The sequence below is a fragment of the Salvelinus fontinalis genome, chromosome 41, assembly GCF_029448725.1.
Source record: "Salvelinus fontinalis isolate EN_2023a chromosome 41, ASM2944872v1, whole genome shotgun sequence".
In the NCBI taxonomy this organism is placed as follows: domain Eukaryota; kingdom Metazoa; phylum Chordata; class Actinopteri; order Salmoniformes; family Salmonidae; genus Salvelinus; species Salvelinus fontinalis.
In genome coordinates, this window is record NC_074705.1 from 16,810,166 (window position 1) to 16,834,109 (window position 23,944).

The 23,944-nt window shown below is 42.1% G+C and overlaps 1 protein-coding gene and 1 long non-coding RNA gene across 5 annotated transcripts in view; one reads left to right on the top strand and one right to left on the bottom strand.

Annotated features, from left to right (window-relative positions):
* The window catches only part of LOC129840589 (zinc finger E-box-binding homeobox 2-like), a 76,614-nt gene extending 59,373 nt beyond the window's left edge, over positions 1-17,241 (bottom strand). For 2 of the 4 annotated variants that reach the window (XM_055908577.1, XM_055908575.1), the window contains exon 1: positions 17,157-17,241. In XM_055908577.1, coding sequence (XP_055764552.1) covers positions 17,157-17,229 — 73 coding nt within the window. In that variant the 5' untranslated portion in view covers positions 17,230-17,241. The remainder of the gene's footprint in view (positions 1-17,156) is intronic. The other 2 variants (XM_055908576.1, XM_055908573.1) reach the window with 1 other exon arrangement.
* Positions 17,242-17,258: 17 nt separating this feature from the next.
* Positions 17,259-23,419, top strand: LOC129840590 (uncharacterized). Its single transcript, XR_008757219.1, has 2 exons — positions 17,259-17,346; positions 19,092-23,419. It is a non-coding gene; the product is annotated as an uncharacterized LOC129840590 (long non-coding RNA).
* Positions 23,420-23,944: the final 525 nt, after the last annotated feature.

The window sequence follows — 23,944 nt, forward strand, 5'->3', positions numbered from 1 at the left end:
TTAGTAGCATGGATGATCAAATAGCACTAATAAAGATCCGTAATGATGAAACAGAAGAGAACATTTCTTGGAGGCCTCATTTAGTAAATAAATGAGCTGAAAGTACTGTGCAAAAGTTTTTTCAAAAAAAGGTCTTTCAAGCTCTTCTAAACACGCCTGGGCTGAGCTACGCATCACCGAGGCTATAATCTTCACTCAATCTCAGAAAATTACCCCCCATCCTCCTCCTTCCTCCTCCTTCCACCCCCCAAAAAACCTTATCAGCAGATACTCCCCTTCACTTTATTTCATTTATGAATTACAAGAAAGATGTTATTATATATTATTAATTTTGGTGCTGTTCTTTGGCTCTGGCTTCGTTCGGCGGCGAGCTGCGGATGTCGGAGCGGTGTAATTATGTTCTAGCCGGGCAGTCATCCGTTTCCTTTCAAAAATTTACAGGATTCTTAATCACGTTGCTCATTTGGGTGCACAGTAGCGAGGATGGCGCAACACAAACAGGGCACGTCTGTTTACACAGAAACACCTGCTTAGCATTGATAGCAGATGTCAGTCAGTGAACAGAACAAAAAAAGGAGGAAAATGGAATTAAAAAGGCAAGCATCACCAACTTCTTATTATTTACTTTACTGCGAAAATGAACTACTATAATGGTGGATAGAGAGGAGAGGGAGGAGAGAGAGAGGAGAGAGAGAGAGAGGAGGGAGAGGAGAGAGAGAGGAGAGAGAGAGGGGAGGGAGAGGAGAGGAGAGAGAGAAGAGAGAGGAGGGAGCGTATTACAAATGCCAAGAAAACTAGGACTAATAATTATGCCTCGTTTTTTTTTCTTCCCTCATTTATTTATCTATTTCCTCTGGTTTTCTCCCACCTGCATGGAATGAGAGCAGGCAAGCATCTTAGACATGATGAGATTTGGAACCCGTTTTTCTCCTCTCTTTTCCGGTTAAGAAAACATCTATGGCCTTATATTTCTCTCCGTTTGCATCAGTCTTTACTGCATTATTCATTAGCATTTTAGCGGGATGGGTAATTAAATCTCTCCTAGCTGGGATGCTGTTTGTTCATTTGTATTGAAATGAAATGTGAATATTTTTGGGATGAAAATGCAGAATGCTGTTAATCAACTTTCCTCACCTTATAAATGGATGACTATGGGCGAGCAAGCTTTTTCGAAAATACTTTATTGTTCCTGCCAGTCTCACTAAAGGGCTTCTTCTTAAGAATAATATTCACAAGTCAAGTAATGCATTGACAAACATATTTCACTGGATGAATGTGCTCGGCCAGGGATATTACAAAATGGCCACCGAGGACCTTTGTGACACACTGAGAGACACAGAGACAAAGATACAAATAGCGGAGACACTGTGCCTTTAAAGCCCATCTGGCCTGGAGACGTAATAAAATTGACGTATTGATTCCTTTGAATTTACGAATGCCTGTTTCATAAACTCCATTTCCAAAGCCTAGCCCTCTTTAGAGCGCTGTCATCCCCCCCCTCCAAATGGATCAATTATGTGCCCACGTAATCCCGTTACCTGTGAAATCCACGCATACTTCCCCCATTTGCGGCGGTTTCCAGGCGGACAGACTCACATTAAGCGCACATAAACAAACTAGAGGTTTTCCCTGATATTAAGGATTGTTTTCTCACTGTATATTACGCACCGAAGAAGAGTTATTCCCTCGGGGGTTTAGGAGAATATCAGAAAGAAGCTCTCTCCCTCTTCTCTTTACATATGAGTACGGGAGGCCTACCCACCTTTTTACATCCTATTCAACATCCCCTTCCTCGCTTACCCTGCCTTGCTGCCCGCCTAGGAAAAACTGAATTCAATAATAATGTCTCATCTTTATCTGCTCACAACAAGTAATGCTAATCTATGACACAGCAAATAATACATCCAATAAACTGATAGGGATTTCTTTGCTCAATCACACCATACAATTTCCTCAATATGTGCCCCTATACCCTCTAAACATCTAACATCGATCTTTTTGTCGATACTGTATTCCTTTGCATCCATTTTCCACCCCCACTGTGTCCCAGACACCTTCCACGAGGAGTGAAGTGATAGCTTGTACGGTATCTCCAGAAATACAATATGTTTATGGAATTTCTACCTTCTCTGTATGACATCGAAAACAAAAAGGCGGGAAACATCCAAGGTTTTAAAATGTGGTACCTACATTACCCGGTGTGTAGACATACATGGAATGTACTGTACCAAGGCAAGGTAGCTAGGCATAATATGAAAGGCTAAGCCCACTCCCTCTCACCCCATCTCCAGCCACTACAAATCTGTTTTGCTATTTTACATTCTTGAAGTAAAAAAAAAAAAAGAATCAGAAAGAAATCTGTCCTGGATCTTATTTGCCACACTCCAGCGGGCAACAAGCGGCTCAGTTACACTACACTTGCGCTGAACAATCTGTCTGGTGAAGGTTCACAAAACTATGAAATACCTTGTCACATACTGCCTGACCTGTTCAGCAGAGTGACTCTGAAAATAATAAAATAAAATAATAATGAAGGGATATTCTGTGAAGGAGAGAGGTGAGGAGGACGGAAGGAGGGAGAGGAGGGAGGTGGTGCAGCATTTATGAAAGGGAGCACTTTCTGCCTTTCTACTCGGAAGCTCACCGCTCTCTCCTCACAATCAGCCATGCACACCCCAGCCATTGTGCGCAAGGGGCTTTAAAGATAAATGTCTGCATGTTAACCACATTTGACATGCTGTACAGTAGCAGCCACCTTGGGTCTCAGGATGCGGCCAAACAAAAAATACAACAAACAATCCCAGCAAGGATGTCAAACATGAGGAAAAGCACAACAATTTGTCACATATCTGTAAAAGTTGTGGCTCGCTCGCTGAGTGCACCAGAGGATGGAGAAAAAAGGGAGGGAGGGTGTGTGTGTGTGTGCGTGCGTGCGTGCATGCGTGTGTGTGTGTGTGTGTGTGTGTGTGTGTGTGTGTGTGTGTGTGTGTGTGTGTGTGTGTGTGTGTGTGTGTGTGTGTGTGTGTGTGTGTGTGTGTGTGTGTGTGTGTGTGTGTGTGTGTGTGTGTGTGTGTGTGTGTGAGTGAGTGAGTGTGCTGTGAGGCCTAGAGATTGATGTGCTGGGTATCTAAAGGCACACACCTGAGTAAATGTTGCCACTATCCCAGACTGACAAACTTGTGTCATATCACAAAACCTCTTTGATAAAACACCACAATCAAAAAGTGATATTGTGGGGAACATCATGTGACATTTTATATCCCTCTCATGCCACTGCTGACGTCACAAGGTCAGTCAAGTGATGAACACTTAGTTAATTAACAGACAACATATTCAGAAGTACGGGCCATCTAGTAGCTAGCCTGCAGTCTGCTCCTTCCGTGGATTTCACTGGAAATCGGACTGAGGTCGTAACTGAGGCCAAGAACCTGACCATAGAGTTCTGGAACCAAATCGAGTGGTTCTGGAACCTGACCGTAGAGTTCTGGAACCAAAACAAGTGGTTCTGGAACCTGACCAAAGAGTTCCATCCCAATGTGCGGTGCTGCTAAGAAACTGTTGGATGGAACAGGACAATGGAGAGAACTGAGATAATGGTGGATTGTTTTTACAACTGGACAATTCTTCCATTATCCTAATGACACACACATGACCGTATTCCTTGGCCCTGCTTTTCTGATGCATTTATCAGGGGGAAAAACACCTAAAAGACCTTTCAAATGCCACATGTTCCTATCTCTGGTGTTTATTTTATCAGTAGCAGCCGAGAGGAATTGCTAAAATGATGCTAACGAAGACTGAATTCCAAATAGGTTCAATGTTTTGCAAACAGCTTCAGCTGCATGCTGGGAACAGGGAAGAGGAGACAGGAGGAGGATGGCAATCTCAGTTTACACAGTCTCCGCAGTGCTGCTCCTTTTATAAATTACCTCATCAGTGACTGAAATTAACACCGATTCTTGCAGGCAATTTCTCAATTTCCAATGCTAATTACGTTTTTCTCTTTACTTTTAAATTCTGTACCACCTGTTTAGGGGGGGAAGACATCTTAGGCAACGCAGACGCATTTAATCACAATTTTAATTAACCACAGTGTAGATGTGAAAAAGAAGCAATTATAATGCAGATGAATGATGATTTTGCCACATTAAATTGTTTTGTTTCTTCGTTATGTTGATTGCATAAATACAGACGGGGAACAATTTTTATCTACTGTAATTTTGTAATTGTTTTGCAACAAAAAAATTATTTGGACAGACAGACTGAGTTCTTCTGTTTACAGATTGCTTAATTTTGTTTAACCCTGTAATTACTGCCAATACGTGTTTGGGGTAAAACTTAATTTTGACAAGCAGAAGCTAGGCAGCCCTTCTACTGATGTACTTACACGGTATCAAGCCCAACACCTAATGTCTGTACACATTGTGGCATCTCTGTTACACTCTCCCTCTCAATAAAAAAAAGCAAAAAAAACATAACTACATCTTTACCTCCATCGACCTTTTCCAACTATTTAACGAAATGAAAGTCACTCTCCCTCCTCCCTCCCCTTTTTACAATTGAGCAGTTGCGAATGAAAGCACAGATGGGTACTACAAGAATGGACTCATAATCTTTACTGGCTCATGAAAATATCATTGGGTTTGAAGAAGACTGGTGTCTTAGAGGACTTTTACCAGCTGCGTTCTCAGGAACTTGCTTTTATATTAATGTCACAAGCACTGCCACAATAAAGACTAAAAGACATCGACATAGCAAGTTCCCCTAAAATGGTATTGTTTCTTTCCGCTAAAAGCCTTTGTTGGCTAACAAACTCAACTGAGATAGAGATGCACCTATAAGGCAGATGTGTTTGGCACAGAGGTGAATTAGATTGACCTGAGTCAGACACACACACTGTCGTGGCTTGAAATGGTGGAACCAACATACCCATTAGAGACCAGAGGACTGTTCGCATTACTGTCCACATATGATGGGGAGAGGAGATATCTGGCATGGCTGATGGCTTGGGGCCTGCAGGCCTTTCAGCCTGACCTGGCTAGCGTGGTCTGCTACCGGACATCTTTCCCCCCTTCCCCTGTCTACCTTCCCCCAGCTAACTGCCTGCCTCCCCTCCCCTTCACTAATCTCACTGCAAACAGCTTTCAGTTTGAGCAGAGACCATAAAGAGGAGGAGAGAAGGGAGGGGAGGCATCGGAGTCCTGCAGCCACAGGCAATGCCGTGAAGCTTCTCTCTGAACAAAACTTCAGTATGAAATAGGGGGGGGCTCAAGTACAGTATGTGTATGCAACTATAATTTGTCGCTTTTGTATGGGTTTTGAAAACTGGTTCGCGAGAGAGTTTGAGCACAGTGTGTAATTCCAAAAAACAACAACAAAATCCGGAATACTGGTCATGAAAATAACCCATATATACTACGCAGTAAACACCTAACTTCTGAGCATACATCAACACTAAAAAATATAATATTTACGAGTCTCTGCTCTTCTGACGTTCCAAGAGCACCTCAAGAGATTCACAGCAAAACTTGGTATATATATAATCATATCTTTGGAGAAAAGAGGCAACCCCATTCTGAATATTAGTGGTGATGGCTAGGAATAAACAGAGCATAAAATCCGGAGGAACTGTGACAAGGCCCATATGCACGCAGACAATACCAGGCCGGCATCTCCATGCCTTTGTTCCCAGCTTAACAAAACTCTGCCGTCACACCACTTTGACTCAATGCTGCCTGTCGAACGGCCATCAACCCGTCAGGCCCTGGCTGTCACATGCAAAGCTCACAGAAAGAGAGGGGGAGTGAGAGACAGAGAGAGGGGAGAGATGGAGATAGAGAGCAAGAAGGAGAGATTGAAAAAAAAAGATGTGTGAAAGTGTCATACTTCTCCGAGGCTCTACGGCTGTTAAAGGGGCAAACACATTTTAAGCATGTGTGCGGAGGAAAGATAAAAAAAAAGAGAGCAAAGATGAATACAAGAAACAATGATAGTCACCTAGATCTCTGACTTCCCCTTTAATAAGAATATATGTTAAGAGGATTTCAACTCTTGCTCCTTAGGGGATTTGAAACATTTTACAGCGGAATTCTCGTCCTGCTTTGTGACGTCGCAGAGACAGAATTGGAGCAGCAAAGAATCACTAAAAGTTTCATCAAACAAATCCTTATCTTGATTTCTCTCAGGGCTATAGAGGAGAGTAATTCAAGAAGATAACAGTACTGCTCATCTGTGTCCTGCTACAACCCATTTCTATGTAACTCAGGCGATTCAAGGTGCGACAATTGCATTTGTTCTCTCTCTTTGTGTGTGTGTGTGTGTGTGTGTGTGTGTGTGTGTGTGTGTGTGTGTGTGTGTGTGTGTGTGTGTGTGTGTGTGTGTGTGTGTGTGTGTGTGTGTGTGTGTGTGTGTGTGTGTGTGTGTGTGTGTGTACAACTTTTTCTGATGCACAGAGTAACTCTGAAAGCCTGACGTTTAATATCCACCACTGCACTCACTCACTGAGTGGTTTTGATCCTGAGCAATATCATCCATTGCACTAAACCAATTTTTCCAAGTCACTATTCCAGCTAAACAACAAATGCTTGTCTTCATATCCACCGCCCCCCAAAATCCAATAAAAGACAACACTAAAGATGGCCATTACTACAGAGATTCAGAAGCAGAGGCGAAAAAGGGAAGAAAAAAGTAGAGGAAAAAGGCCTACTCATCCCTTCATCCGCCTAACTTTGCGCCCATTACCCCTGTGACCTAGCTCGCTCAGGGCCCTTTTCTCTCGCTTCTCTCCTCCACCCTGGCCAAGCCAGGGAGAGATTTGTCTCACCCTCCCGCCCTGCCACTGTCAGTTCCCTGTCTCTTTCCCCGGTCCCTACCCTGGCTGTCAGGTTCTGGCCTGCCAATTTCGACTTGAAGCTTGACTGAGCTGATTTGATGCAAATACCTCAGGGGAGAATCCTGAAACTGATGAACAGTTATGTCAAGTCGATTTTGCACCGTTGGGAAAAGGTAACCTCTGCGTCAGAGAGGAAGAAAGAAAACACAGCAAGGTTAAAGAGAGAGAGAGGCTTTTGGTGCACATGTAATAGCGCCCGGCTCCGCGTCCCCCCGCCGCCCCGTGTCCCCTCGCTGCCTCTTACCGCTCCTCAGAAATTGTAACTGTCAGTAGAAGTACTAATTGCAGATGTGCCAAGCTGCCATTATAATAAAATCAGAGGCAATGTGGACATTAAAAAATGGCTGCCTCATTTGAGAGACTGCTGAAAAGGTAGGCATAACTGAATATTTCATGACTTTAATTACTAAGGAATATTCCTTTCCGGCAGTATGGACCGAGTGTTGCTGTAACTAATTATGAAAAGTAATAACATTAGAGATCCTGGGATTGCCAGTTTACAAGGTAGCCTACTTGGCATGTTGAGCCACTATAATATCCCAGACCCATTCAATACTAGAATACATACAGGGAAATGATCTCTCTCTCTCTACCTCTCTACGTTTCTCACACTCTCTCTCCCTCTACCTCACCACCTCTACTACATGTCCCTGCCATTTGAATGAAGACCGACAGAATATCGAGAGACTTTCTCCTCCTACACATTTCCTTAACAAAGCCCTGATGCAACCAGGTACCTGGACCGTGAAGTGCAACTTGATTCATCCTTTAATTCACAAGACTAAGTACATGTGTGGCTCTAACCGAACTTCCACGCTACCGGCCATATATTTACACAACTTCATCATCCTGACTCCCTGTGATGTCAGCGGCTCAGTTCGATACGTCTCTGCCCGAACATTATTCAACTATGCTGCCGCCAATGGCGCATCCCTGGCGTAATGTACGACCACTGATATGGCCGTGGAGAGAAGGAAAGTACAAGGTCTGCTTTGACGGGCATGCTAATACTAATACCCCTAAGTAGTAAGAATAACAAAGTGATGGAGAATTTATCTCAGGAATGTTGGAACAAGACGCTGGAGTGATAAGAGGGAATCTTCCTTTGGGTAGGAAAGCAGGGAGTAGCCAGTAATTACTGACGGCTGGGGTCGAGCCTGGACTTACAGAGGGTAAACAGTCAGTGATAGTGCAGGTAGAGGCTAGGGTAGTCTAGGCACCGAGTCAGCCCAGGCCTTTTTTTAGCCGCAACTAGTCCCAAACCCAGCCCTAACCCTAACCTTAGCCCACCACCCCTAGCCCATTCTCAGAAACATACCCTAGCCCTCAACCCCAGCCCTTTTCCCCTGACCCTGCCTCCACCCCATGGCTCTGGTCCTGTGTGTCAGAAAGGCTGAGGACAGGCCTGTCGGTGTGATTATCCTCCAGCTACCTGAGGAGGTGTTTGTTTGACATTGGTGTTTGACAGCGACGGGGCGCAGGCCGTTCAGTGGGGGCTCCATCGCCAGTCAGAACCTATTAACACGAGAATTCACCTCTGAGTTTTTACGAGGCCAGACTGGTTCACACACTATCTTTACACGTGTCCTTACAACTGGTGACATTTAAAGGGGGGAGATGTGTGTTTTTTCTCTCTCCTTGGCTCACTTTTACCAAAGGTTAAATGTATGTTTGAATAACAAGGGGAAATGTAATTTCATACAATTTCCTCTATTGCTGCAACGTTCGGTTAAGAGCTCAGTTGATCAAACGATAAGATGAAAGCGTTTAAAGTGACAAAAATGTAGCGCTACAAATGACTGAATCTGCACAGCAATCAACTGCAATTACAAAAAAATAACAGTGGCACAGTTACCTTCCATAATATTCAACACGGACCCAGTACGTCCTTAATCAAGACAGACACAACCTTCTCCATGTCCAACCGGGCAAACGTAGGAAAGGAGAAAATCTCTCTAGGTGACTTGGCTTCCAAATGATTAAAACAAATGGAAGGAAATGAGCTGGAATGAGGCAACATGTTCTATTAGGTGTTCGTAAGGGTAATAGTATAACAGTGTAAAATGCATTGAGTCATATGTGGAAAAAGCCCTACATTTCCAGATGTCATAATACCTTAATCTGACAATCTCTTATTGATTGTCCCATGTGTCCATGACCTTGCCAGAAGTGCTCTTCCACCCGACAATCAAACATACATCAAAGAGTGTGTGTGTGTGTGTGTGTGTGTGTGTGTGTGTGTGTGTGTGTGTGTGTGTGTGTGTGTGTGTGTGTGTGTGTGTGTGTGTGTGTGTGTGTGTGTGTGTGTGTGTGTGTGTGTGTGTGTGTGTGTGTGTGTGTGTGTGTGTGTGTGTGTGCCTCGTGTCTGGTCAGACTAGGTGGAAAAAAACAAAATCCACCGACTTCAGAGGACGGAACTGGAAACTGAGGGACCACACTGTTTTTCCATAAAGGTGACAACTTTGAACATGCAGATAACGAACAGCGGACAGAGAAATACAGCGCCATTCATACACTACCAACCAGATCAAAAGGCATCTGATGAGAAAAAGCGCCTCGTATTTTCCTCACAACTAGTGTTGCTACCTTGCTTTTTAACTTTTTAGTAGACCCCCTCCCCATCCCCGACAGCAGTATGGAGTGATATACTCTTAGCCATTATCATTAGCACACCAATATTTCTATAGGCCATAATACAGTCATTATTGAACTTGCGGAATACATGCTGTTTAGGCTGTGGGGGATGTGGAGCAGCCACAAATGTCATGCATGTGGGCACTATACTTACTCACTCATGAGGAAAATCCAGATGTATGTTGTAAGAGGACAATCAGCCGAATGGGAGCTCTCCACCGTGATTTCCATCGAATTTTTCTTGTTCTGAAGCACAGACGGTGTATTGCTGGAACTGTCGAGTTGCTGTGTATTACGCTGAGCGTCACATGCAATACATCATAATGCAATATAAGATTATGCGCACAAAACACGGTGCCTCTAAAAAGTTCTCATTTGTTTAATTAAGAAATCCAAAATGTTAATTCCCACCTGCTATGCAACCTGTCGCGAGTCATACCAAGTGTACCTTGCAAATAGGAAAGTTGACACGTGGAACATTTTGAAAATCACACGCAAGCCATTGTAAACAACTAGATGTGTGCAAACAGTGGGATGGGAACCGAATGGATGGGCCGAATAAAGACTTTGCATTTTCACTTGAGAAAATGTCAAATGAGGCATGATATTTTTCTAAAATGTATTTTTCTCACCCAATGCATAAAACATTGTGGACTTAGGATATGGAAGTACACACACAAATGTAAAATCCAAATGCATGCAATTATTTGCCAGTCCACTGAAGTTTCAATTTCAGTGTTTGCCTTGTGTCTGTATCGCACACACAGAAAAACAGGAAAGGAGCCAAGGAACGAACGAAATAAAGAAGAGAAAGACGTTCGACGGAATATTTTCCAACTTCAGTTGTGTGTGAGTTCACATCACCTTACAGGGGAGTGGATATGAACTGTCAAGTCACAAGAGGACGGTGACAGAGACGGGCTTAGAGGACGAGTCACGGCGGAACGGCGCCGCAAACACCTTTAATTCTGTCACTTCTCCTCCATCATTCAATCTTTCACACCCGCGAGTCGCTAAAGTCCTCACACACACACACACACACACAACCTGAACTACGGACAACACACACACACACACACAGCCAAATACAGAACGATATGATCCAGCGCAGGACGAAGAATTAGAGGTGGATAAAGTGAACCGAGTCTTAAAACAAGTCAAACTTAAGACTTGATCCTCATCAAAACATGATCAAATGTCTATTCGCTTTAAGCATTATGAATATTGAGACATCAAATCAACATATTAAGCCAAGGGGCTTGAGGACTGCCTTCTCATTGGCTATGATTCATGCATTTGTCTTAGTCACTGATGACGCAAGAAACTCAGCAGTACTACTTGCATTCTGTGGTCCTCAGCAGTGACATATGTAAGCAGCACAGAAAACATTGCCAGCAGAACATCAACTAGAGCTGAAGCTATTGCAGAGGGAAGGAATTTCAGCTATAATGATGGGGTTGGGTATTCTATAACGCCAAGCGAGTCCCCTATCCAAGATCTCGCAGCTTTCCCACACAAAAAAATACAGAGCAGAACATGGAACAGGCTGTCCTGACTCTTTACTTCCTAAAAGGTACATAAGAAGAAGGAATCGGAAAGGGAGAGAGGGAAAGTTGTCAACGGAGACGAGAAAATGTTCCAATGCATGTGAAGAGCAGAAACCTGAACTGTCCAAGTAAAGAGTGAGTGTGTGCCCACAAAGAGTTAACCACTTCCCCTGGTATCGAAAGCATGGGTTAATATCACGCCTGCCTAGTAAAGAATTATCCCTGCACCTCTCGGAACAAAAGACTCCTTTTGCAAACAGACTCCTACTTTCCCCCAGTGTCCAAAGGTGTTTGCTGAAGTAAATCTGTCTAAATCCCGGCCAGCTTGGGGAGGGGGGGGAAGGTGTACCAATAACCCTTTATTTTCTGAACAAAAAGTTCTGGTTGGAAAAGAAAAAATAAATAATCTGGAATTCATATCACATGATGCATTTAAAGTTGTAGGCTGAAGCATCCCCCCCTTTCAAAGCTTGGCAACGGATTTGCATACATGATTCTTTAGTCTGATTGAGAGAGAGGAGAGAGGAGAAATAGATCTCACCACGCAATAAAGATATCTCGCCAACCGACTTAAAGAGAAGAGTGGAGGCATTGCGGTTAAACTGTGGTCCACATTTCTAGGGGGGGGGGGGACCAAATCTAATCTTAAAGTAGAGTGAGTACTGAGCTATAAAGTAAAGAGAAACAAAATGGCAACACTGTTTGAATGGGGTTTATATTTTCATCACGTAACACAACTACTAAACTTTTCTCGGTAAACCCGGCATAGTGTGTCAACTAACATGATACTTTGACAGATCACACTGCAACAAGTCCAGAAATAGTCTCTCCTATTGACCTCTGACACACCTGCTCTTCTAGTGACATTACAAAACACACATCCCACAAGGAATCCCTACAATATCACGTGAGAATGCAATTTGACAAATACCAGTAGACATAATACCAGTTGCTCCCCAATTCTGATTTCAAAATGAACAAAAAAAAAAGAAAAGAAAAAAGTCATTGTGTAAAAACACACCTGCTCCGAGCTAGTATAGACTTCTTAAGTTAGAATCTGATACGTTTTAGACATGTTTTCATTTATTTTTTTAAAGTGTGAGAGTGAGTGTCCATAAATAGTACAGGCATGCCATCTCGTAACACTATCTGACTGTCAGGAGGGCCAGGCCTACCCCGGTAGAGTAGGAGCTATATTAGGCTAGTAACCAGGGGACGCCCAACAAACAGCCACAAACACCTACGTTATTTTGTTCACCACCCACCCTTCTGCCTTTTTTTTATTTATTTTTTGCTATTTCTCTCCTTTCTTGCTTTCCTTTTTTCCCCCCTTTTCATCTCGGCCTTTCTGATGCTGAATGCAAATGTAGCCTGCTGGCGGTGAAAGGGCTGAATTGTGATTAAGAAGAAGAAGAGCTCCTTTCTTTGTTCTCCCCTCGGGGGATGTTTACTGGGAGAGACACGGCGGATCAGATATGAAAGACATTCAGGTCAGCATTGATGTGAGCAAAAGTGAAACCATACCTAAGGCATTCCAAAGACCGTGGTGTCAGGGGTTCAGCTAACGGTGCCTCTGCTGTGTGTGTTCTCCCCGTTAGGCGGAAATATCTTCACAAGCCAGAGAGGGAGAAAGAAAAAATATAGAACCCAAAACAAAACAAAAATAAAAATAAATATATTTTTTTTAAACAGACAAAATGTTTTGGGATAAAGTTGCGTATTGGTGTCCGACTGAGGAGATGGTCATTAGTGTTCTGTCAGATTCATAATCGTCTGATACTGGCGTGAATCTGGTTCCTCACAGCAAACACAACATGTGTTTGTGGCTGAACGTGATGTCAGGGAGATCTATGCAGTTTTGAATGAACTAAAACCTTTACTAAGTCGAAAGTCACCACACTAGGCAATGGAATGCATATGGAGCTTTTTTATTATTCGGGAAGTTCTGAAATCGAACAGGTAGAGATCCAGACACAAATGTGTTCAGTGGTGTACGTCCGACTATAGTCGTTTTAGCAGAAGGATATATTTAGATCATGATGACCCGCGTTTGATAAAAAATGACAAACATCTAACTACAGTGATGCGTCAAGCCAACTGTATCTGCTTGAAAAGCGTGAAAAAGGGCAGCAAAGGTCTCTCGCATAACGACATGCCAGAAATCAGCATCCGGAAGTTGTTTTGGGAACAGTGCACAAAAAAAAAACACACATCCTCAACATGCTGCATCTACCATTACCAGACACCATCAGTCGATGAGTCTAAAAGTAAATAATCGAATAATATCTCATCATATGAAATATATGAAATAGCTTTTCTAAAAAACCTATAGTCTGTCTGGACACCTCATGCCTCACCACTGTCACTGCTGCCATGCGAACAGTGCAGGCCCCTGGCGAAGGGAGATTATTTCCTGCTGGCTCGTAAATATCTGCAGTAATTATTTCACTTGCTTAAACAAAATAATCCTTTTCTAAACACTGATGCACCACGGCAACACGAGCCCTTTCCGTTTTTTGCCCGAGTGAAAAAGCCATCAGAAAAGGTGACTAGCTATGGCCGCTTAGACAATTGCACCCTTGTGGGAATGGCAGCATGAATGGTACAGGGACACCCCAGCACTATTGACGTTATAAACATGTAAATGAAACACATTACGACTGACAATCAATTGTCCGTGAGCGCCAGCGAACCTGCCCTCCTTTTCCCTGTGACAGCAACAAAATAGTGCCTACCTTGGGAAGAGGAAAAATGTCTGAAAAGGGAAAGGGGGGGGTTCTCTTCGACTCGGGAGCAAATGCACCTTAAAAGCAAATGAATAATAGAGATGGACAAAATGTTTAGACTGGAAGGAATCTGCCATTGTTTGGGCTGAAGGCAGGGCTGAGGCTAAAGAATTAGTAGCACTCCTTTATAGCTTTAGCGTGAATGCACACAGGCTTTTATAATCACATTCACAGCATTGTATTAAACTATTGGAGCCAGAGAGAGAGAGAGAGAGACAGAGAGAAGCTAGAAAGCTTCTTCTTTTCTTTATACCTTTAATTATGTAATCAATATATTATGGAGCATGGGAACATCTATGGAGAGGCTTCCTGTTGATTGAAAATGTATAGGTCTTTGCATTGTATTACTGGAAATGTCAGAAAAACAGACCTTTGGAAATGCTCCCTTTACATTTGAAACTTCTCCTGAAAAAGTGGTATCATTTTTATGTACCAACTCATAAAATGGCACACCCTGTACAGGCAAAACCACATAACGCACACAACTCCAACATTACGCCGGAGTTGAGCGTCAACAACATAGATGAGCGGGAGATACTGATCAGTAACACTCTCTGTCATTTCCATAGTCAATTTATCTTTACCCATACTGAGAGAGCAATAAAAGTGTGGAAACTGAAAGTGTGCCATGCAAAAGTACGACTTTTTAACAGTATTGATTGACTAATCAAGTTAGAAGGGAAAAGGTTTGTGGAGTACTTTGCCAGCTGTACTTATAAACACACAGTGAGGTAGAGCCCCACAGCTGGGTCTGACTTGCAACACCTGGGAAGGCAGGCAGAGAGAAAACTCCCAACAAAACTACAGGGTTGCCAATATCAAGTTGCACCGAGCTGTGAGATTGACTTTACACTCTTTAACTCTGGATGTGATAAGCATGTACAGTATCATATGTGGGCCTATAGAATCACACGCCAAAGGTGTGTTATCAACAAACAGTGAAGCCAAATACACCATGCATGGCTAGAAAAGCATTATTACCTACTATAATGGGACCAAATAACCTAATCTGAATAAATTGACCTGGAATTCCAGAGTCTCACTCTAAGATCAGAATACTGACTATAGAATTTAGCTATAATTGTGAATCGAAACGTTGAAATCCTACTCAAAATATTCTATAACTACAGATAAATGTCTTCTGGAAAACACGACAAACTGTCATGCAGGGGAAAAAATCATTTATTTCTCTACCCATATCATAAATAAATAATTTACATAATCAATCTATCAATATTAAAAATATTTCAATCGATGGTCTATTTTTTTTTAAATCTTGTTTACTGCGTTCAAGTCATCTCAGTATGTAGGCTATCGGTCTGATAAGGATCCTCATATATAGCTATATAGTGGTGTTATCTATCGGCCAGACACACAAGCTCAGCTCCTATGACATCTCTCCATGCATCCAGGGGAGAAAATAAAATCCACTCTGTCTGAATAGCTCAACCACAGCATTCCCAACGGGAGAGAGCTATTGAAGGCATCCCATGACGAGAAAATGTAAATGGGGGGGGGGGGGGGGGGGGGGGGGCAACTCCGGGATCACAATTGCATATTCAAAAAATATGATAGAATCAAGAATGTCGAATTTCTACTTGCTCAGTCAAGCCTATAATACGTGCACGCTGCACACCACATCGGCACTGAGGGGGAAGCGACTAAAATAACATGTTAATTATTATTAGAGTGTGTGAAGTTGCTTGCTGCTGTTGCATGGAGGGAGTTTGAAATTATTTTTGTTTCTGACAAATGTAAATGCCAATCATCAGGTGTGTGTTTGTCAGAAAACACTTACTTGAATGGAGTGTTTTAAAGTAATCCAAACTTTTGTTTACTGGAACAGGTGGGAACTGGTGCTCAGAGGCAAGAAAGGAGGCAAGAACATTCTCATCTCCTAGAACTACAGTGAAAAGGGGAACCTACTTTCACTCCAATCTTTTGTTATTCAGAACAACGACAAGCTTGAAGCTACGCTTGTAAGCATCAATGACTCTCCTTGTATTGATTGTACAAAATCAATACACAACATTTAATAAGGAAAAGAGCCACGTAAAGGGAGACATTTCACAAGTCTAAGCAAAAATTCATACGCATTTGATAAGGCTACTTTGTACAACAACAGAGGTTGAAAATCTCAGGGACAAAATAAATTGCAAAGCATTCCCGTGTAAGAAGATATCTCGGGACCTAGACATGTGGTGATGCTGGATTTACTTGTGCACGGGGTGTATTGTAGTCTACAGTCCACAAAAGGGAAAGGAACAAACGTATATTCCCCTACGAAAAGCGATCCACGACATGGTTCAATAACTCCCAACATGTAACACAGTTCGGTGGGTGGACAAACAGTTGACAATAATAGAGTGACAAATGTATCCTTCACCGCTATTTGCTCCACACAAAGCACTTCATATTGCTAATAATACAATAAATGACACGAGACACACCACCGGTCAATATCACCATTTTAGCGCACATGCCATCTTATTTGGTTATAATAAATGAGTAAACTAAGCTAATGCAGTCTGTTCACTGCGAATTGTCCACCCATGTTCTGTTTCATATTCTTGTCAGTTGCCAACGGTGTGGGACACTAATCGTTCCCTACTTAAAGGGGACTATGCTTCGAGAGAAAGTAGATAGACACTATAACGAATAATTTGGGAACAACGCGAGAACTAAACATAGCAATAACGTTTAGACATATAAAAACGTTTTACATTAATGTCATAATATACTCAGGGGTGTGAGAGTCTAAGCAATGTGTAGCATAAGGAACAAACACTTGCTGGGGGAAAAATGCTCAAATAATTAAATCTACAGGTACGTCAACTACAGAACAGCAAATAAAATCAGTCCTCATCTAACGGGTTTGGCTTGGTGGAAAATAAGGGACTTCGCGACTGAACCGTTATCTGGGCAGGGAAACTTTCTGAAATTCCTCCCACTGCTACTCAGTCTTTTCGCACAACGATAAACTCTCAACTTATTACAACTTCCATCAAATGGTCTCTGTAAAAAATTAGGAAATAAGCAAAGACGTTGTGCTCCTAATTTCACAATGAAGGATAGACAGTCCCGCCTGTGCACAGCACAACACTGACACATTACGCATTCTTTCCCAGTTAGAAGTGTCCCTTTATTTCCTATGAGACGAGAGCAGAACAGAACGCGCATTTGGCAATTCGCAGCCAGCCCCTCTGAACTACAGCCACAGTGACAACATTACAACTCTAGATCCACAGCAAACATATTTCGCAAATGACAGTTTGTTATTTTCATGCCTTTTCTTACCGTTTTTCCTTCTTGGATTGGCTTGTTTTCGCCTCTTACACCTGGGGCCATCCGCCATGATCTCGTGCTTCATTGATAAGAGTGGATCAGATGGCAGCTCGCATGGACTCGACTCCTTGAATCAGCAGCAGCAGCAGCAGCAGCAACACGCAGGCTCAATATCTAACAACCAAACACAGGCAGCAACAATGTGGGTACACTGGACTGACTGGGAGTAACCATTTAAATATCAGGCGCCAAATAAAAGAGAAAATAATAGAAAACCCAACAAATATACAAAACATTTATTTTATACCTATGCTAAAGTACGGTAAGGGGTCGATTAATGTATTGTTGATCTGTATAATGCCAGTGATCGGGATGATGATAAGTGGAAGTGAACATTGACGACGGGGAAGGAGAGGAGGCAGAGAAAGGGGGAGACAGGGAGATACACCTTCAGTATGAGGCATAATTCACACGGACTGGCCGTGTGTTAAGCATGCGTTTTACATTGTGTTAATTTAAATAAGAAACGTTTTATCATTGCTCCTTTTCTTTCTTTTGTGCTGTTTTCATTTTATGTTCTGCTTCGATTTATATATACAAAAAAAAAAGAACTCGTAAATCGCAAACAGTAGGCCTACATTGATTTTTCTGGGTTCATGTTTTTTTAACCTACATTTTTTAATTGAGAGTAACCTATATTGACGATGACACAATGTTAAAGTTATGAGTTCAACGATTTGCTTTGTATCAAATGTAAATATCACAGGGTTGAAAGAAGAACAGTTTTACTCCGCTAGGCAATATATATCACTTACAACACAAAACAACAACAAAATAAATATGATACAAAAAGCTATGTTGTGAAATACGTAGGCCTAAATGCCTAAATGGAAAAGTACTCCACCATTAATTTACGAAAATTACAAAATGTGTTAATTTAAGATACATTTTAGATAGCATGCATATTTTACGTTTTAGGCCTAGCATGCTGAAAAACGTACATAAATAAATAAGTAAAAACAGACAAAACATGAAAACATTCATGCTTTCAATGGACTAATCGAGCAAAATGAGCGTGTTAATTTCTGCCATTGGATTGTATTACTATGGGGAACGACCCACGACCGGAAAAACAAATAAACAACAATAAACGAACAAATACCACAAAGTGATGTGTCAAGAAAAATACAATTATCCAGACAGGATATGAAACATTTATAGCTATCTGATCAAAATAATGTAAATGACATTGATATGATACGCGAATATTTACCCAATTGTGAGACAGACAACTTCTACTCTACGAAGCCAAAGGATACAGAAAGCCACTAACAAAAACGAGTTGGATACAAAAGGGTGCGTGCATGGCTCGGTGAAACTGAATCCAAAGCTGAATAAGACCGAGCTTATTATTTTTTTTCATGGTTTTTCGGCTCGAATAGTAGGCTTTGCATCAAATTCTACAAAACTGCACCTTCTCTGATGAAACGCACTGCAAGCCTAGATACTTAAAGCGCACCGCTCCCTCATCCACCTGTGCAGGTAGAGAAAGTTTCACGTGAACGGAATACTATAGCACCAAAGCCCCTACAAAAGCTCTAAGTCGCAATCTCTAAAACTATAAATTACCCATTGTATAAAGGTTATTAGTCGAGGTAAAGAAATGGACACATACCTGATTTCCAATAGTAGTATCTTTTCGGTTGACTTCGGGTTGTAGTGGTAACACGAGACTGCAGCGGTAAGCAATTGTGGAGAGAAATGTGCAGGGATCCTTGCAATGATAATAAAGCCTTAGAAATAGTGGTTCGAGAAGGACCGTTATTCCTGCTAGGGCAGGTTAGGACTGATCTCTTTCAGACACTCCAGGAAACAAACCTGGGGACGGACTGACGTGTTACGCCTCTTCTAATGACATTTTTTTTCTTTCTCTTTTCTGTAATACAGAGAGGAGAGAACCAACCCTGGGACACGCGCCACCTATCGTCACGGGAGGGGATAATTGAACAGGACCAAACGTGAGCATCTTTTGCTAAACGTGATACGTTTTTTTCCCCCTCTCTTCCAGGCTGTTTGATCCGAGTGAAATGAACTGTGACTGTCGGACTATGACTACCATGTATAGGAGCCGAAGAAGAAAGAATATTACCCAGAAGAAAAAAAGTTGGAACACTCTTATTCAACCCACAACTGGAAGGGGGAAAACGGACCAAAATGATAGCGTTGGAAGTTTGACAGACTCTCACATATACCAGGGATGAAAATATAAGGTTTGCAGAGTGTTAAGGAAGTGAGCATCAGCGGTTTGGGTCGTTGATGTTTAATATTTGTTAACGTTTATTTATTTGCCTCCCTCTACGGACGTGCGTTTATTTTTACTAGCGCAATAACCACTATGAGTGGAGCGTGTATAACGGCGCATGCCCCATGCATCTACAAGAGCGACAGAGATGTGTATACTGAGGTGCTTCTCGCACGTGCCAGGTGCAGTCAGGTGCGTACAGGTACTTTAGTTGAAGTTTTCCCTGCGTGTTTTAAACAAAGTATATGTGAACTCATCACTCTGACCAGGATTGAAAGACGTCAAGTGTGTACTTTATACATCTTTTTCACAGGTGTTATTCAAGGTTATATCGAACGAACATATTTCACTCTATTGCAACTATATGCCATGGTTATTACTCCAATTAAGGTTTCTCTATTTGATGTATTTACGTATTTCCTTGTGATGCTGCTGCTTCAACGTCTGTCTGTCTCGCGCTATAGATGGAGAGGAAGGCTCCACCTTTGCAACGCTGTGATTGGTTATGTAAATAAAGTATTATATTTGCTGTCCTGTCCTATGCAGTTATCAACTGTATGGATAATTAAATCATCAATCAAGACTGCTCGACTGTTTGATGCCTTTTGTCCCAAGCCAATCAGATTCCAGAGAACTCGGAAGCACAGCTCGAGAGGAAAAGGTGCTCGAACATCTGGCATTAAATGTTCCAAAAGACGGTCGATAAAGACAACACAGCTGAACATAGATTGCTATTAGAGTATTTTTCAATATTTTTTATCTGCAATTAATTTGAATGAATTATATATACCTGTACTAATTATAATTCGGATTATTATTAACAATATGAATATAATGTTGTATTTGTAATTTTATGATTATTATGTTAATTATTACATGTACAGTATTGTATTTATTTACAGCCTACTACTCTATTTATGTTGCACTGTTATATTTTCATGAGCAAGTTACGTACAAAATAACTTTGTTGTCATTTATGCAGCGGTTATTGGTCACAGCCAGGTGATAGAGCGTTACAGACTTGAAGAAGGGGACCCGCTTTACTGCAGCTGGTAGGTAGGCTACTCCTAACTCAAGTTTTGCAGCTCCACGGAGTTATCTGCGTTGTGTGTTAATGCTATGTACAGCGTGTGTGAGAGATGAAGACTGATGTAGGCGTGTGATTCGCTTCCGACGTTGACAGCAAATAATAGCCTGCAATTGCATGCCAGATAAAGACGCAAAGTCATTCATTTTAAGTGCGCACTGAATGTATGTCAAGCAAGTGCAGGGTCTCTGTCTGACTTGCCAAATCCCTCTGTGCTGCCGCTCAACAACTGGAGCGGTGTCCCTCTGCTCATTCATCCCCGCGCGCTCTGAGTGACACCGCTCCTTGCTTTCAGCTTGAATATTTTATACAAACACATACAGCGTGAAAAGGGATTACTGACGATAGTTGACCTTTAGGGGGGGACATTAGGGTTAATGAATCTGTTAATTTAATTGACAGGAAACACAACACACTCTTGTGGCTCTAGAAAGCAAGTGTCTTTATTTGTACGTGCCATGTTTGCTAGCATGAGTATCAATACAGCATATACATGCCCTATATGCCCGTTGTCCGTTTTATCATTACTTATGTATTTAGCAAGGAATCAAATATGACCGTTTCATGAAGCAGTAAATGCATATAGGCTATATGTCAATTTCAACTAGGTTGACATTTAAATGATCATGTGGTGCAACAATAACACTGTAAAGCTTATATCCTATGCACCACAGAAGCAGTATTGGCCCATGGTTTGTAACATAGTGTTGCAGTACAGAATACACAGTGGAATCAGTAATGATCCTGCTATTTAACCTGGTACTTATTCAACCAGTCAACTGGTTTACACACCTGCCAGGTATAAGGATCCTAGCGTTAAAATACCGTGCATTTATATTTTTAAACAAGCAAGGATTACAAAATATGTCAAAGTCATTACTGTCCGTTTAGGGTCCCGAAATTACCCTCGTTAGGTGGAACATATTTTGCAAGAAAGGGGGAAAGGTGGAGAATGAAGAGTGAATCCAAGACCTTTTTTTTCTGCCACACTTTGAAATCAGAGAACAGATGGTGACTCCGTTCAGCTCATAGACTACACTGGTGAAGCGCACTACTGTTCATGATTATATCAGGCACCAGATTTGACTCCCCACGTGCTATAACAGTATCGTAAGCATAATACGTATTTCCTTTGTATGCTAATAAGATGTTTTGTCTGACCACAACACATTGGCGAGATAACTTGACAGGTAAAAGTACAGCCGCTACACAAATGACAGTCTGTTGTATGATTACAAACCAGCCACAAAATTATTATATTTCCCCAAAGATATATCATTTCTGTTGTCCTCCCCATACAGTCCCATGGAAACACAGCTATATCTTTGGATTCCAACTCCCTGCAGGACTGCTGTTCTGTGCTGAGAAAGGAGCGGCGATCGCGATGAAATTGCTCCCCGGAAACGTTACATCTATGCTAAAACTTAGGAGGAGGAGGACGAGGAGGAGGAGGAGGAGGCACAGGTGGTGGTGGGGAAAGCATCTAATGGATTGGAATCCCCAAACTAAATAATAGAGCCAGGGGTGAGGGGGACGAGTGGCGGAGGAGGAGAACAGGACTGTGTCATTTCCTGTACATGAGAACATACCCCAAAGCTGCTCTACATTTCACTGTTTTAATGTCTCCCCTGAATCATTTCACATACCACAAGTACGGTATATGATACATTATGTTCAGCAAGATTTATGTCGAAGGCAATTCAACGTCTTCCACCAGGTCTGACTGCCTTTACTTATATCCTATATACCCCTGACAGCTCCTTACAGCGATGGTGAGTATACATTATGTCTGAGGCCCTAAACACACAGTTGACAGCCTTCTAAAGGTGTTCGGTATACAATGCAATGTATACGGGCCTAAATGATAATGGTGTGACACAAAGCATCTTTCCCAGATCACAGCTTTCCATCTAGTTTGTTTGTAACTCTCCCTCTCCCTCCCGACACTACAATGACGACAACATTGCCTGTAGATCTCTCTATGGGACCCGTTCTGTGGTATTCTGATCCCACTGCCGTAAATAGCTGTAGATGTTATGCCATTTTAAACTCCGCCCGTTGCTCGCAGTGTACCGAGTAAAGAGCATGAGCGATTGATGGACAATTAGAGAGCAGAGGTGACCGTGTGTGTTCGTGTGATCTTTGCGGAGAAGTCTCAAACGCGCAACGTGATTTTGGTTTACATTCGCCACAGGCCTTACAGGCAAACGAGCACTTCTCCTTTTGCTTGTGCTTTTCTCAAAAACACTTCAGATGTTTCTCAGTGTATATAAAAGAAAGTGAGTGAGAGAGAGAGCGAGAGAGAGAGAGAGAGAGAGAGAGAGAGAGAGAGAGAGAGAGAGAGAGAGAGAGAGAGAGAGATCAAAAAGTAACAGAACAGCTTGCTTAGAAACAAAAAGCTTACATCAGAAACGGATTGATTTTTCTTCTGTTGGTTGCTCTTGTTAAAATCAACAGAGTAAGTGCATGGTGATTGAGACGGCGAATGACAACGTATTCATTTGCGCAGCTCAATAAGAGAGACAGATCAGATGTTCTGCTTTACTTTGTGTCTTTCCTTTGGAAAGAGGTCAGGTCCCCAGTGGCCAGAAAAGTAACAGATTGGTGGAGGGAGGCTGTGGGGGACTCAGAAAGACCAGCGTTTCTGTTTTAATATTTTGATTGTCCCTCTTTGTGAAGCATATATACCAAGAAAGGATAAAGACAGAAAACACAGTCAATTAATGTTTGGCATGGACAACAGTTTGTCCTCTTTTACCTAAAGGTAAGCTGTTCAGGAAAACAGAAAACGTATTTCACTCTCGACTCCAAAGATGACTTATCACTCCCTGCGATTAATAAATGAGTGTGGCTATGATGCGTTATTAATAAAACATTTGAACAATTGTTGTATCTCTAATCTCTACCTACATTTGCATATCAGCCTTTTAAAGTCTGCTTCCATATGTGACGCTAGCTACTTCCTCTTAGGACATAGAAATATAATTAATATAACTAACTTATATCCTCAAACCAAACCATGTCTACTCTCTCTCTCTCTCTCTCTCTCTCTCTCTCTCTCTCTCTCTCACTCTCTCTCTCTCTCTCTCTCTCTCTCCTCTCCTCCTCTCTCTCTCTCTCCTCTCTCTCTCTCTCTCTCTTCACTCTCTCCTCTCTCTCTCTCTCCTCTCATCTCTCTCTCACCTCTCTCTCTCCTCTCTCTCTCTCTCTCTCTCTCTCTCTCTCTCTCTCTCTCTCTATCTCTCTCTCTCTCTCTCAGCAATTTCAATACAGTGTGTTCATTTACACAAACCTGGTCCATAGCAAGGGTAATATGTCACAGAGAAAAAGCCAATAAACACAATTTGATGAGGTAACAATGCAAAAAACGACATGTAATTCTCCCCACCCTCCCAACTACCAGACACTGTT